The 16,130-nt window shown below is 41.6% G+C and overlaps 1 protein-coding gene across 2 annotated transcripts in view; it reads left to right on the top strand.

Annotated features, from left to right (window-relative positions):
* The first annotated feature begins 1,439 nt into the window (after nucleotides 1-1,439).
* Nucleotides 1,440-16,130, top strand: part of FMR1NB (FMR1 neighbor) — a 31,264-nt gene continuing 16,573 nt past the window's right edge. For both annotated transcript variants that reach the window (XM_073228101.1, XM_073228102.1), the window contains exon 1: nucleotides 1,440-1,750. In XM_073228101.1, the coding sequence (XP_073084202.1) occupies nucleotides 1,483-1,750 (268 nt within the window). In that variant the 5' untranslated portion in view covers nucleotides 1,440-1,482. The remainder of the gene's footprint in view (nucleotides 1,751-16,130) is intronic.

Here is a 16,130-nt window from a genome sequence, read left to right on the forward strand (position 1 = left end):
GAGTCCCCAGTTCCTGTGCTCTGGCTTAATTCCATGGGCCCTCGGGGTGATTGCGTGGTGTCCGGCCATGAGCATTTTCCACATGTGCAATGAACATGAACAAGGTTGCTGTCGGGAGGCAATTGTTCATGGGTCTCTCAAGTTTTTGCATGTCTCCAGGGAGCTTTTGTCCTTTGTCTCTGACCTGGTAGTCCTGCATTTGACCCAGTAGTGCCAGCATCTATGAAACTGCAGCAGGCTGCTTTGTCACCAGCCAGTAGAGTAAAATCTCAGATAATACTTCACAGTTTCTCACCGTGGCAAGCAGTAGTTTCTGACGCTGTTAGTGTTTTGTGGGACAGGTGTCCTCGGTCAAATTAGTTTTGGAAAAGCTGAGGCAAAAAAAAAAAGGAATGATAAAAAAAGGAAAGGAAAGGAAAGCAGGTTCTTTTCCTGTCAGATCCTGTAATAAACTAAAGAGCATTGTGAATTGCTTCTGGATGTGGGCGTGGGGTGAAGTGTGCTAAGTTTCAAGAATTATTTGCATAGGAAATCTTCCTCCTTCTCCCTGTGGAATTAACATGGAAAGAACACTAGAATAAAGTTAGTTAACTCTAGTTAGATAATGCTCACTCTCATGTCACCCATGCGGCCCCAACACTCAACAGGAGGAAAGCACTAAAGGGCCCTCCAGTTCATTGTTGGCAAAGGATGGGAACACAATCTAAATGTTCTGAGTCACTCTTGAGTGTTCCTCACATGCTCTTTGTTCTCACAGTGTCCTATTGTTTCATTTAAGTGTAACTCAACCTTAAGGTCTGTGAAGGCAAATACCATTTTGATCCACTTTAAAGCTCCTACTTCATTGCAACATTTGAGCATCTACCACATTTCCTAGTCACTGTGCACATCCGGTGCTGCCCAACACAGCCTTCTGCTGCGGTGGAAGTGTTACTTATTTGCACTGTCCAATATGGTGCCATGAGCTACATATGGCTGTGGAGGACTTGACATGTGTGACGGAGGAACTGATTTCTTAATTCCGTCTAAGTTTACTTAAAATTTGCATTTAACTAACCACATTTGGCTAGAGGCTCCTGTGGGAAGCACCCAGTGACTGACTGCAGTGATCATAGCGCTACAGTTCCTGTCGTAGGATTGAATCTGAGGAGGATTTAGCAGCCATGGCTTACGTCTGAATTCTAGTAAGCACTTTTTATTGGTCTGTGACAAGGAGTCACCCTACTGGACTACTGGCGCGTTCATTCATTCAGGCCCCATTCATTCATTCAACGACATTTAACAAGCACTAGAAGGGCCGGGCCTTGAGTGGGGGCAGGGGAGCATGAGAGCGACGTGAAAGTTTAAAAGGGCGGGGCCTGGGCCGACGGCTGGCACGTGCCGCTAAGGTGGGGCCACGTAGGCGTCCCAGCCGCAGGGGCTTCTGGGTTACAGGTCGGAGGTTAGTGTTGAGGCGGCACCTCACCCAAGGGCCCCTGAGCCATGCCTTCTGATAGAAAGCTGTGGAACGCCCAGGCAGAAGTGCACTCCAGGCAGATGAACCCTGAGGTGATCGGCAGTGCCGAGCAGCCCAGCCCCAGGCCGCACGTGGGACGCAAGGGGCCCCGGCGCCAGGCCATGGGGGCAGCCGCACGGCATCGCCTCAGGGCTTTGGCGCGACGCCGTCTGTCGCGGATGTCGGCCCGCAGGCGCCGCTGCCTGCTCGTGGCCGCCATCTGCATCTCCCTGCTGGGCTACTCCCTGGGTCCCGGTGAGTGTGGGCCCGGGACGGATGGCGGGTGGCCTCTGCAGGGGGGGTAAGGGGGTCCCTCGCCCTGGCACCACCCCCAGTCCTCCCCACCCCTCCCTCTCTCCCCTCTGTGCCCCCAGAAAAGCCTTCCCTCCCTCAGCTCCCCCAGAAAGGCCTTCCCCCCCTCAGCTCCCCCAGAAAGGCCTTCCCCCCCTCAGCTCCCCCAGAAAGGCCTTTTCTCCCTGTCTTCCCCCGCCTCCGGAAAAAATAATGCAGGAGTCATTGGCGGGAGGTAAAAGCAATTGTTTTATAGTGAACAGTTTAGTGGCATTTAGTGTACTGGAACGTTGCACAGCCACCGTTTACTTCTAGTTCCAGGAGGATTTCATCACCCTACATTAAAACCTCTACCCTTTCATAATGCAGTTAACTCCTCCTTGGCCCACAGCTAGCAGCCACCGTCTACTTTCTGTCTCTATGGATTTACCTATTCTGCACATTTCCTGTAATGATAACATACTGTTTGTACTTTTGAGGCGGGTACAAACATATTGAACATATGTATTGAACATAATGTTTTCAAGATGTACACAGGTTGTAACATGTCTGGTGTGTTTCATTCCTTTTTTGGGGTGAATAGTGTTCCATTGTGTGAATACACTACATTTTGTTTATCAGTTAATGGGCATTTGGGTGTTTACAGTTGATGACTATTATGAATACTGTTGTTGTGCATATTCATGTACAAGTTTTTGTGTCAATATGCTTTCAGTTCTCTTGCGCATGTATCTAGGAGTGCAATTGCTGAGTCATATGAGAATTCCATGTTGAATTTTTTGAGGAAGTCCCAAACTGTTTTACAAAGTGACTGAACAATTTTATATTCCCCCTAACAATGTAACAGGGTCCCAATTTCACTAACATTTGTTAACCCTTTCCCTCTTTTGTTTATTGCCCTCCTAGTGGGTGTAAAATGGTATCTTATTGTAGTTTTATTAGTATTTCTGTAATAACTAATATTGTTAAGCATCTTTTCATGTGCTTTTGTACATTTGTAAATCTTTGGACTTAGTTGTAAGAGTTCTTTGTGTATTCTGGATACACGATTTGTAAATATTTTCTCCCATTCTGTAGGCTGTCCTCAGTTTAGTGAGTATGCTCTTTTGATACATGGAATATTTTAATTTTGATTAAGTCAAACTTAACGATTTTTAAATTTTGCCTCTTGTGCTTTTGGTGTTTTGTCTAAGAATCCATTGACAAATCCTAAGTCATGAAGATTTATTTCTATGTTTTCTTTTTTTTTTTCTTTTAATTAAAAAAAATTTTTTTAGTTTTGGTATCGTTAATCTACAATTACAGAAAGAACATTATGTTTACTAGGTTCCCCCTTCACCAAGTGCCCCCCACATACCCCTTCACAGTCACTGTCCATCTGCATAGTAAGATTCTGTAAAATCACTACTTGTCTTCTCTGTGTTGCACAGCCCTCCCCATGCCCCCCACGCACTATACATGCTAATCATAAGGCCCTCTTTGTTTTTCCCTGCCCTTATCCCTCCCTTCCCACCCATCGTTCCCAGTCCCTTTCCCTTTGGTAACTATTAGTCCATTCTTGGGTTCTGTGATTCTGCTGCTGTTCTGTTCCTTCAGTTTTCCTTTGTTCTTATACTCCAGATATGAGTGAAATCATTTGGTACTTGTCCTTCTCCGCTTGGCTTATTTCATTGAGCATAATACCCTCTAGCTCCATCCATGCTGTTGTGAATGGTACGATTTGTTTTTTTCTTATGGCTGAGTAATATTCCATTGTATATATGTACCACGTCTTTATCCATTCATCTACTGATGGACATTTAGGTTGCTCCCATATCTTGGCTATTGTAAACAGTGCAGTGATAAACATAGGGGTGCATCTGTCTTTCAAACTGGAGTGCCGCATTCTTAGGGTAAATTCCTAGAAGTGGAATTCCTGAGTCAAATGGTATTTCTATTTTGAGCATTCTGAGGAACCTCCATACTCCTTTCTACAATGGTTGAACTAGTTTACATTCCTACCAGCAGTGTAGGAGGGTTCCCCTTTCTCCACAACCTCGCCAACATTTGTTGTTGTTTGTCTTTTCGATGATGGCAATCCTTACTGGTGTGAGGTGATATCTCATTGTGGTTTTAATTTGCATTTCTCTGATGATTAGCAATGTGGAGCATCTTTTCATGTGCCTGTTGGTCATCTGGATTTCTTCTTTAGAGAACTGTCTATTCAGCTCCTCTGCCCATTTTTTAATTGGATTATTTGCTTTTTGTTTGTTGAGGCGTGTGAGCTCTTTATATATTTTGGATGTCAATACTTCATCGGATCTGTCATTTATGAATATGGTCTCCCATACTGTAGGATACCTTTTTGTTCTATTGATGGTGTCCTTTGCTGTACAGAAGCTTTTCAGCTTGATATAGTCCCACTTGTTCATTTTTGCTTTTGTTTCCCTTGTCCTGGGGGATGTGTTCATGAAGAAGTCGCTCATGTTTATGTCCCAAAGATTTTTGCCTATGTTTTTTTCCAAGAGTTTTATGCTTCATGACTTACATTCAGGTCTTTGATCCGCTTCGAATTTACTTTTGTGTATGGGGTTAGACAGTGATCCAGTTTCATTCTCTTACATGTAGCTGTCCAGTTTTGCCAGCACCATCTGTTGAAGAGACTGTCATTTCCCCACTGTACGTCCATGGCTTCTTTATCGAATATTAATTGACCATATATGTTTGGGTTAATGTCTGAAGTCTCTATTCTGTTCCACTGGTCTGTGGCTCTGTTCTTGTGCCAGTACCAAATTGTCTTGATTATTGTGGCTTTGTAGTAGAGTTTGAAGTTGGGGAGTGAGATCCCTCCCACTTTATTCTTCCTTCTCAGGATTGCGTTGGCTATTCGGGGTCTTTGACGGTTCCATATAAATTTTTGAACTATTTGTTCCAGTTCATTGAAGAATGCTGTTGGTAATTTGATAGGGATTGCATCGAATCTGTATATTGCTTTGGGCAGGATGGCCATTTTGACAATATTAATTCTTCCTAGCCAGGAGCATGGGATGAGTTTCCATTTGTTAGTGACCTCTTTAATTTCTCTTAAGAGTGTCTTGTAGTTTTCAGGGTATAGGTCTTTCACTTCCTTGGTTAGGTTTATTCCTAGGTATTTTATTGTTTTTGATGCAATTGTGAATGGAATTGCTTTCCTGATTTCTCTTCTGTTAGTTCACCATTAGTGTATAGAAATGCAACAAATGTCTGCATATTAATTTTGTATCCTGTAACTTTGCTGAATTCAGATATTAGTTCTAGTAGTTTTGGAGTGGATTCTTTAGGGTTTTCTTATGTACAATATCATGTCATCTGCAAATAGGGACAATTTGACTTCTTCCTTACGAATCTGGATGTCTTTTATTTCTTTGTGTTGTCTGATTTCCGTGGCTAGGACCTCCAGCACTATGTTGAAAAACAGTGGGGAGAGTGGGCATCCTTGTCTTGTCCCCTATCTTAGAGGAAAAGCTTTTTTTAGCTGTGGGTTGGCTGTGGGTTTGTGATATATGGCCTTTATTATGTTGAGGTACTTGCCCTCTACACCCATTTTGTTGAGAGTTTTTATCGTGAATGGTATTGAATTTTGTCAAATGCTTTTTCAGCATCTATGGAGATGATCATGTGATTTTTGTCCTTCTTTTTATTTATGTGGTGGATGATGTTGATGGATTTTCGAATGTTGTACCATCCTTGCATCCATGAGATGAATCCCAGTTGGTCATGGTGTATGATCCTCTTGATGTATTCTTTTTTTTAATGAGAAATGAATATTTATTTTTTCAAAGTTGCTGATTTTTGTTGTTGCTGTTATCATTTGTCTACAATTATATGAAGAACATTTTGTTTACTAGGCTCCCCCCTTCACCAAGTCCCCCCAACAGACCCCATTACAGTCACTGTCCATCAGTGTAGTAAGATGCTGTAGAATCACTACTTGTCTTCTCTGTGTTGCACAGCCCTCCCCGTGCCCCCCATGCACTGTATATGCTAATCATAATGCCCTCTTTGTTTTTCCCCGCCCTTATCCCTCCCTTCCCACCCATCCTCCCAAGTCCCTTTCCCTTTGGTAACTGTTAGTCCATTCTTGGGGTCTGTGATTCTGCTGCTCTTTTGTTCCCTCAGTTTTTTCTTTGTTCTTACACTCCACAGATGAGTGAAATCATTTGGTACTTGTCTTTCTCCGCCTGGCTTATTTCACTGAGCATAATACCCTCTAGCTCCATCCATGTTGTTGCGAATGGTGGGATTTGTTTTCTTTGTATACCAGCCCACACATCTTTTATCTTAATTAAACTCTAGATTCATATGTCCAAATATATGTTAATTGACATTTTCTGTTATTGGTAAGGCTTCCCATCAACACTAGTCTATTAATAGTTACCCTTTGGGGGGTCAAAAGTTGTATGTGGAATTTTGACTGTGTGTGGGGTCAGTGCCCCTAACCCTTGCATTGTTTAAAGGTCTACTGTATATTCATATGTTATACTGGTTTGTAGTTTTCTTGCCGTGTCTTTGGCTTTGGTATCAAGTTAATTCTGACAACATAGAATGAGTTAAGAAGCATTCTCCTGTTTTTTATAAGCATGTGAGAAGGATTAGTGTTAATTCTTTAAATATTCACAAAAATCATCAATGAAGCTGTGTGTTCCTGGACTTTTTTTTGTTGGGAGATTTTGATAAGCACTTTGATCTCTTTGTTACAGGTCTCCTCTGAAAGAGCTTTCCTCTCTAACCTCCTCTCACAGACTAACAAATTCCCTTTCCAACTGTCACAAATGCCTTTTTATTCCCACATGATTGACTCTCTCCACCCCCATTACTCTCCAGGCCTTCTTTTCATTACCTCCCATCACAAGGTACTAATTTCCCTTCCCTCACCTTTCCAAGTACCAACCTTCATCACTTCCTCCCTTAAAGCTCTCTCTCCTATAACCTCCCCTTACTAACCCCCCTTACCTCACCTCCAAAATTCCTTTCTCCATAACCACCCTTCACAAAGGCTTTTCTTGCTCACTTGCCCTCACAAAGGCTTTCCCTTCTTTCACTGTTGCTCTTCCTCCCTCCACCGCCCTAACGATAACTTCCCTCCTTCGCCTCTTCCCTCAAAGGCCTTCTTCCCTCAAGTCCTCTCACAAAGTAGAAACCTCCCTCCTCTCACAGAGTACCAAACAATTTCACGTCCTTTTTCAAAAAACTTCCTTCTTTTACTTAAACTCACAAAGATCTTCTGTCTGTCGCCTCACTTCACAAATGCTCTCTCCCTCATCACCACCTCAGAAGTTCTTAACCTCCAGTCAAAGTCCTTTCATTCTTCACCCCTCCACAGTGATTTTCCCTTGCCCATCTTACAGGCCTTTTCTCCCCTCACTCAAAAGCATTTCTTCTTTATCTCAGAAAGCCCTTTACTCCCCTCACTCAAGGTCTTCACCCCCTCACCTCCCTTTTAAAATGCCTTCAATCTCTTCTCTCTTGTCCTTCTCTTTCTAACCTGTCTTCACAAAGGCCTTTCCTCCCTCAGCCAGAATCCTTCCCTTACCGCCTCATTTACCCTCCTCCAGGCCTTCACTTCCCCTCCTCTCAGGTAACTCTCTCAGCCCTCCAAAGGCCGCCCTTGCCCTCACACACAGCTTGTTCTCTGTCACCACCCAAAGGTACTCTCCTTCTTCCCCCAAAGTCTTCTTTTCCGCCTCGTACTCATCGGTCTTTTTGCCTCACTGTCCTCACTCAGCGTCCTTCCCACCTCCTCATCTGAATATTTCTTATCCTGACTCAAATACTTTTCCTCTCCCCACAGCCCTCTCTCCTTAGCGCCAAGATGGCCTTCTCCAAAGGACCTTCTCTGCCTTACCTTCCATGTCCCGCCCTCCCTCCCCAACCCCTCACAGCGCTATTCTACGTCCTCATCTGCAGAAAAGCCTTGGCTTTCCCATAGTCTTCCTCCTTCCCTCCACCTCCAGCCTCCAGCCCAGACACCTTACGCCATCCCTTCCTCTAATCTTAATGGCTTCTCTCTCCCTGCCCTCCCCAAAGGCCTTCCATCCCCCCAACCAAAGTCCTCCCACAGCCAAAGGAGGAGGCAAAAAGTGCAAAGTTGTTTTAAGTAAAAGGAACAGATACCTCTACATGCTGTGCCATGACTGGGTGGATTTATAACTATGTGAGGGGTGAAATTCAAAGTTAAATAAAATCTATGCTATGCATTCTTGTTATCAAGTATCTGAACTTAGAAACATATGATTTATGCCCTTGGAAACATATTTAAGATACTTTTTAATGATCATTTGCAGGTCATATTGCTTCAAATTATTCATATTTATTTTTCCCATTTGTCTAAAATACCAAAGTATTTCTGAATTACTACTGCTGTATTTGTAAATGTCAGGTACAGATACAGTTGAGAACCTTACAGAGAGCTATTTCATTCTTTGGAAAAGTAAAAAACAAAACTCTGAATTGTACATCTTTTTTTCTGAAAGTTTGTGAGTTCATTTTCTTTTTCTATTTTGAGCAGAGCTCCTACAGAAAAAGAATATGGTTATTCAGTGTGACTTCCTTATTTCCATGAGGACTTTGTCCTATAATATAGGTTTAACATGTTTTCTCTTACAGTAATTCATGATTCATTCTTTATATTGTCAGATTTCCCAGATTCCTAGGAGGTAATATGTGACTGGATGGATTAAATATCATTCTGCATTTAAAATGATTAACTTCATGTAGCTAAATGCACTGTGTTATGGGTTGAATTGTGTCTCCCCACCAAAAAGAAGTTGGAATTTTAACCCCTTGCATCTCAGAATGTGACCTTATTTGGAGAGAAGGTCTTTATAGAGATAATCAGGTTAAAAGGAGGTGAGCTCTAATCTAATGTGACTGATGTCTTCATTAAAAGGGGAAATTTGGACACAGACAGACATTCGTAGAGGAAAGACTCTATGACTAGACACAGGGAGAAGATAACCATCTGCAAGCCAAGGAGAGAGCCTTTCCCTTGCCATCCTCAGAGTAACCAGCCCAGTTGACATCTTGACTTTCTGTGAGACTGAACTGTGAGACTGTACATTTCTGTTGTTTTAAGCTACCTAGTTTGTGGTGCTTTGTTTCGATTACCTAGCAAACGAATACACATTGGGAGGTAAGGCAACTTGGCCCTGGCCTTGGAGTATTATGGTGAAAGCAGGGCACATGGACCTAGAGCTGAAATTCCCCTTTTCCTTCCTAGATGGTCCCTTCTGAATTCTCTTAGAGTTATGCCACCCAGGGGAATTGAGGTTGAGGGATCTGGGGTACTCTGGGATATCTCCAGTTTGTATTGTCATTTAGACTCCCAAGCCATGTTGCTTTTCAGGTACTATTTTTGCAGAAGCCACACAGACTACTGGCATATAGGATGAAGGAGACGAGCAGACTGGGGACTGGGGGTTTGATCCCACCTCCTCCACCTATTCTCTGCAACCTATTGGGTTAGTCTTTCCTCACATCCTTTTCAGGGAGATAAAACAAAGTGAGAAATAAAGATTGACTAATAGGTAATATTTTCAGAATGCTTTAGTTCCATGGACAAAACCACATGACTAGTTTCTGTATTATTATATTAGAACACTTGATTTCTCTGTTGTCCTTGGAGAATGAATGAGGCAGTGCCCAGATAGAATGTCTGGCTGCCTGCCATGCCCTTCATTAAGCATTAGGCTTGCTCTCGTAACCATTTGTGCATCTGGTGTAGTTGGAGGAGCCCTGAACTAATAGTTAGGAAACCCAAGTTGTCTTTATGCTGCCACTGACTTGCTGTGTGAACTTTGATGGTCACTGTACCTCTTCAGGGTTCTGTTACCTTGTCTAAAAATTGAGAAGAGTTCACCAGATGGGTGTTTCTTCCATCTCAGTGGTTTGTATAACACCGTCACAATTTCTTCTTATTTTAATGCTACCGGTTATTTGTACTTTTCTTTAAAGTGCGTCACATTTTTATATAAACATTTATTTAAAAAACTGTAGCACAGTTGTAAATGGAAAACTGGTCATATTTGCTATTAAGAGAATGACTTGAGCTGGTCAGGAAGTGTGGATCCACAGGGCGATGGAGTAAGGAACTTAACTCCCTTAAGGTCGCACAAATCACACGGTCGATTTTGCAATTTCCTTTCACACAACGCTCAAAGTGGAAATAAAGCATATCTGAAAATCACACATATCACGGATCAGTACATCTCATACCGGTCACGACGGATGGTTCGGCTCCGGGCTGTCCCAATCAGCCTCTCGTCTGTCCCGAGGGGAAAGCGATGCAGCCGAGGCTGTTCCAGCGGAGTGACGAATCCGTGACGGCGCAGGCGCGCAGGCAGAGGAGCAGGAGCAAGCCTCGGAGCACACGTCTGTGGTCCGGCTCAGGGACCTATGGGAAGAGCTTGCCGCAGGGGCTCTGTGTGCAGTCCCTTATGCACTCCAGTCCATCCACCCGGGGGTCGGAGACCAGAGGGGACAGTCCTCACGTGTTACCCAGGTCGGGCGTTCACCGGCACGCCTGTTAGGGTGGGGTATGTTCACAAAGGCAGCTGGCGCAAAAGCAGGCAGGCCTGGCACGCGCAACTCCATGTTGGATGCTCACGTCAGAGAATTATTTATGCAAATAATTATCCTGAGAACAAAGGAATATTACATTTAAAATTATACGTAATAAAAATAAACAATAAAAGTCATATGACAAAATATTCATTTTCCATTATAGTATGCACTTCACGTATGACTTTACTTAATCCTTATAATCTTTCAAAATAAATAGTATCCCCATTTTGCAGATGAGTAAACTGAGGCAAAGATAAGTTTATTGACTTGCCAGAGTTCACCACCTAGATGTGGCAGAGCCGGCATACAAATTCAGGTCTAGTTGAGGCCAGGGTCCAGAATGACTGCAGCATAGGTAGATCCTCAGTTTACTAAAGCCCCAGCGGAATCCTCCTCAAGCTGACACCATTAGCCACCGCTTGCCTTCTGTTTCCTCAGTCTAATCCAGTCCCTCATCTGAAAAGAAGTTGCTGCAAAGCAGAGCTAGCAACGTAATTTGCAACATGGAAATGTAGGGTCCCTTGTTCAAAATGTATTTCGAAGTTCAAGATGATAGCAGAGCATTTAAACCAAGATTAGGACCCTTCTAAGAGCCAGACATTAGATTGCACAGGTCACATGTCCATGAAGCCTGTACCTTTGAGTCTGGTTTTCTTTTTCCCTTTGAAATGTAGTTAGATTTCAGTTTCATTTTTTTTTTTTTCACAGGAAAATTAAAAAACAAAAATTCTTTGTAACACGGAAACACATTTCTTTACCATTTCTTGCTGCCGTTTAAGGAAGCAGGCTCCTAATGTTTTGTTTGCTGAGCATGTTAATAAGTGTCCAGATACAAATTAAGACATAGAGGATGGGATTAGTCTGAGTATGAAAGGGAGATTCTGGAGAGAGGAAAGGACAGTTGCTCCTAGGAATGAAATAACAGGGATGTTAAAGGGGATTTTATGAAGGTTTGCCATGTGGTGAGTGATGTCACCCTTGTTTGGTGTCACGGTAGGTTTGATAAGCTAGTCATATATTTTTTCTATTCTTTTAAAATAAATACATAAATAATAAAGAGTAAATACATCCATAAATATTCAACTGTGTTCCAGTTAGAAGAATCTCATGTAATACTAGTGGTACCATACTGGGAAATTCCGTTCAGGGTAACTTGTAAATAATTTTCTTTCAGAGTAGGGAAGAAACCCGTGGCAGAGGGCAGATTAAAACATGCTGGCGACTTTTGGTTCAGGCAGCCACTGATGATGTCTGAGGAAGTGTCTGGGTGTGTCCTCCATTTCAAATGCCCAGTGAAATGACCGGAAGATCTACAATGGCTGAAAACGTAGAGGACCAAGATGGGTGCCATCTGCTATTTATGTGCCACAAGTTTGGAGGGGTTTCTGAAAGAAAGAAGGCCAGGCCAGACACTACTGAGAGAAGTTGCAGCAACCTGTATGTCCCTTAGGCTCAGGCCTAGCCTGTCTGGTAGGGGCTGGACGCTAGCACACTCTGAGTTGGGGATCAGTGTCTCCTTTGGAAGGACTCCGGAAAGGGCACCACCTGCAGAAGGTTAACCCTGAGTGGAGTCGCGGGCCGCAGTGTGCTACGGCCAGCCAGCGCGCCCTTCAGGTGGTATGCTACCTGGGACAGCCAGCTGGGGAAGGGGGTCCCTGAGGGAACAGAGAGCAATACAGAGCACACGTCCTTTCAAGGCCACTGCTGTTAGGAAGGAACTCGGCTCCATGTCGCAGGGAAGTTAGATATAGTGGGGCGAGAAACCAAAGTCAAGAAAGCAAAGTAAGTTTAATGCACTCTGCAGAGAGTAACAGAGCGGGCCTGCCTAAGGGGAGACAGGCCCTGCTGCTCATTCTGAGGCTTCTTTCATGTGGTTTTGGCAGTGCACAGAGGTCCTTGACTGACAGCTGTCAGCCCTCTAGGCTTGTTCTGATTGGTGAAATGAGGATGGGGGCTGTGCTGTGCCTGTGCCTCTGATGTTTCTTATCTGGGGGGACCCTGGACATTTCCTGAGTCACTCCTGGACCCTGTGGCTTCATCTGATTAACTCTTCGAGTCATTTCTGGCTCTCTGGCTCTATCTAATCAACTCCCTGAGTCATCTGGGGGGCCCCCCTCTCCTTCTCATCCCACTCATTTCTGTCTTTCTGCCTCACACCTCCAGCTGTAGCTCCTGTCCTGTGTGGTGTAAGGCAGTGAGCCCTCTAAGCTGGCAAAGTGTGCCTAGTAATACTGATCTTGTTTCCTGTCCCCTGTGCTAAAAGCACTCTTCTGAGCCCTTTGTGTGGCTGGCTTCTTCTAACCTTTGTTTTCTTAGCTTAAATGTCATCTCAGAGAGGCCATCCTCTATTTAAAGTTGGTCCCCTACCTTACACTGTCTTGGTGTCCACTTTCTTCATAGGACTCACTACAAATTGTAATTACTTAATTTGTTCATTTATTTCTTTTCTGTCTGTTTTTTCCATTATGTTGTAAACTCCACAAGGCAGGGATCTTATCTGATCACTAATGTACGCCCCAAACCTAGAATTACACTAGATGTTGATTAAATACACGTATTTTGAAAGAGTAGGAGCTAGGAGAAAACAAACGGGACCAAATGGGTTGTTTTTAATATTGTCAAGATATATAATATATAGTGAAGATGAAGCTGTAATGAGTGAACGTTTATGCATTGTATTGAAATATATAAAACAAATGGTTTTAGAAATTCAAGTAGAAATGGACAAAACTACAATTGTGGTGGGAGACTATAATACATTATCTTTTAGTCCTTGACAGAAAAAATAAAGATATTGAGCATTTGATAATACAGTTTAGCTTGATTTAACATATATAATAAAGTTCACATTCACATAGTGAAGTTCATCCCATAGTAAAGTGCCCTGCAGGTTGAGAATACACGTTCAAGTGTGTGTACATGGAAGTTGATTTCACTAAAGTGACAAAGAGGATATTACCATTGATATAAAGGAGATTTAAAAATTGTAAGTAAACATTTTTATGATTCCATTCTAGTAATTACTTGTAAGTAAATGATTTCCTAGGAAAATTAAATGTAAAATTGACTCATGAGCATCAAGAGGTGAAACGTTAGAGAACTACCACTCTTCATAAAATGCAGACTCAGACTATGTATGGATGAGTCTTCCCCAATCTTTAACGGATCCTATGCTGTTTAGACTGCTTCAGTATAGAAAAAGGACGGAAAGCTTCCCAGATTATTTTATGAAGTAGGTATAACCTACAGAGACATGCCAAAACCTAGAGAGACAGCACACAGAAAAAAACTGTGGACACACTTCACTTAGGAATGCTGATGCATGATCTCACATAAAGCATTAGCACTGTGGGCTTTATTTCACGGATGCAAGTATATTTTAGTATCGGAAAATAAATTAATGTTCAATAATTAACAGGCAGAGGAAAATATCATCATGGCAGTAAAAGCATTAAAAGCATTTGTTAAGTCCCACTTCTATTTTTTATTAAAAATGAAACAAAAATAACAGAAAATTAGTAGTAAGCTAGGACTAGAGGAATACATCCTTCATTTCATAAAAAATGTCTGTATTAAGCCAGCAGCCAAAGTTTTACTTCATGATGAAACACACTAGTGCATTCTCATTAAAGTCAGGATCAACTTGAGAATGCCCATCGTCATAGCTATGCGTCAACATAGTTTCAGAAGTTCTAGGCAATGCAGTGGGAGAAGAAAAAGAAATGAGCTGCTAATGCTGGAAAGAAAAGAGGCAAAACAGTATCGACTGAATAGACCTGGAATAAAAGTGAAGAACAATGAGGGCTAACCAGTGTCAAGTAAAGTAGTAAGTTACAAAATACATGAACCGAAATCAATAACTTTCTTTCCTACCAGCAGTTCCCAGCTAGAAATTGTGGTGACATAGATTATATTTACACAACAACAAAATATACATGATATAAGGGGATGAATGCAATAGGGGAGGTACAGGACCTGTACGAATACAGCTATAAACCTTGCTCTCAGACATAAAAGAGACTTGAATGAGGGGAGAAATAAGCTTTGGGTGAGAAAGTTTCACAGAATTATCAGTTCTCTTCAAATAAGTCAACATTTAACTGAATTTATGCCTAGCATATGAGACACACAGTAAGTATTTTTTGAATGAACATTAAATGAGTGAACATAATTATATTAAAATATTATTAGGACTCTTCTGACTTGAAAAAATGATTCTAAGGTTCATTCTTCAGAATTGAGAGTAAAATTTTGACAATGGAGACTAGTGATAGATTTGCCAGATCAGGTATTAAAACATGTAATAATACAACAGTGGTATTAGTGCATGAACAGATTAGTGAAACAGAATAGAAAGTCAGGAAACAGATCTATAACTAAGAATATGATAGTGACAAGTGTAATAGAATATGATGGTGATGTCATAAGTAGGAAAGTATGGATTTAGTAAATGTATTTGGACAACTGGAAAAAAATGTATCCCTACTTCCTAACATACTCAAAAATATATTCCAGGTGGATTAAACATTTAAGTAAATAAGAGAAACTAGGAAAGTGGTAGAAGGAAGTATTAGAGTGTAAAATGTCTTTCTAAACATGACATAAAGGGCAGAAATAGCAAAAGAAGAGATTGATCCATTCAGTTACATAAAATATTTAAAATTTTGAACTTCCCAAAACACCATAAAAATGATAAAGATAGCTGGCTACCTTGAAAAATCTTTGCAATGTATGCGGCAGATTAAAGGTTAAATTCTCTACTGTGCAACAAATACATGAAAGAGGTAAGCTTACTGATAACTGAAGGTGAAAAATAAAGAGATACCATTGTCCTCATACTGGCAAACAACAACGAAAAGGTGAGGGTGTAAGAATACTGGCACTTGCCCTCACTACTGGCCGAAGTATAACTTGGGGTAGTCTTGCTGGAGGGTAGTGTGGCCAAAGTCAAGAGCCATTCCTTCAGAATTTAGTCTAAGGAATTTTTCATGAATATCTGCAAATACATAGCTCCAATGATAATCATTCCTGTATTCTTTTTTTAGTTTTTTTCTATTTTTTAATTGAAGTATAACTGACACGTAATGTTGCATTAGTCTCAGGAGTACAGTATAATGATTTGGTATTTGTATATATTGGCAAATAATCACCATAGGAAGTATAGTTAACATTTGTCCCCAGACATTTTTTTTCTTCTAATGAGGGCTTTTAAGATATGCTCCCTTAGGAACTTTCAAATATGCAATACATAATTTTTAACTATAGTCACCATGTTATACATTACGTCCCTATGACTTACTTATTTTATAGCTGGAAGTCTGTACCTTTTGACAGCTGCCCCTTCCCTCCCGAACCCCACCCTGCCCCCTCCTCGCAAGCCACCAATCTATTCTCTGTATCTATGAGTTCTGTGCAGTGTTCTTTATAATATCAATGAATTGTAAACAACTTAAATGTCTTTCTGTGGGGGAATGGTTAAGTCAGTTGTAATAGAGCCATATAATGGAATACTGTGAAGTTATTAAAGTAGTGTTGAAAAATATTTAATGATATGGACAAATCCATGCAATGGGAGCAAAAATGATATCCTCTTACATGGGAAGGAATCATGCAAATAAAACTCAACGTAGGTTTGAAGTAGTGAGGAAGAAATATAAGGAAGGTGTTATGGTCTCCAAGGCATTGATTTTTGTCAGCAAGTAAAAAAGCCAATGTATTTGCCAAGAGTTTCTATGATGGGCTTTGATTAATTGGAATACATATT

The sequence above is a fragment of the Manis javanica genome, chromosome X (genome assembly GCF_040802235.1).
Source record: "Manis javanica isolate MJ-LG chromosome X, MJ_LKY, whole genome shotgun sequence".
NCBI lineage: Eukaryota > Metazoa > Chordata > Mammalia > Pholidota > Manidae > Manis > Manis javanica.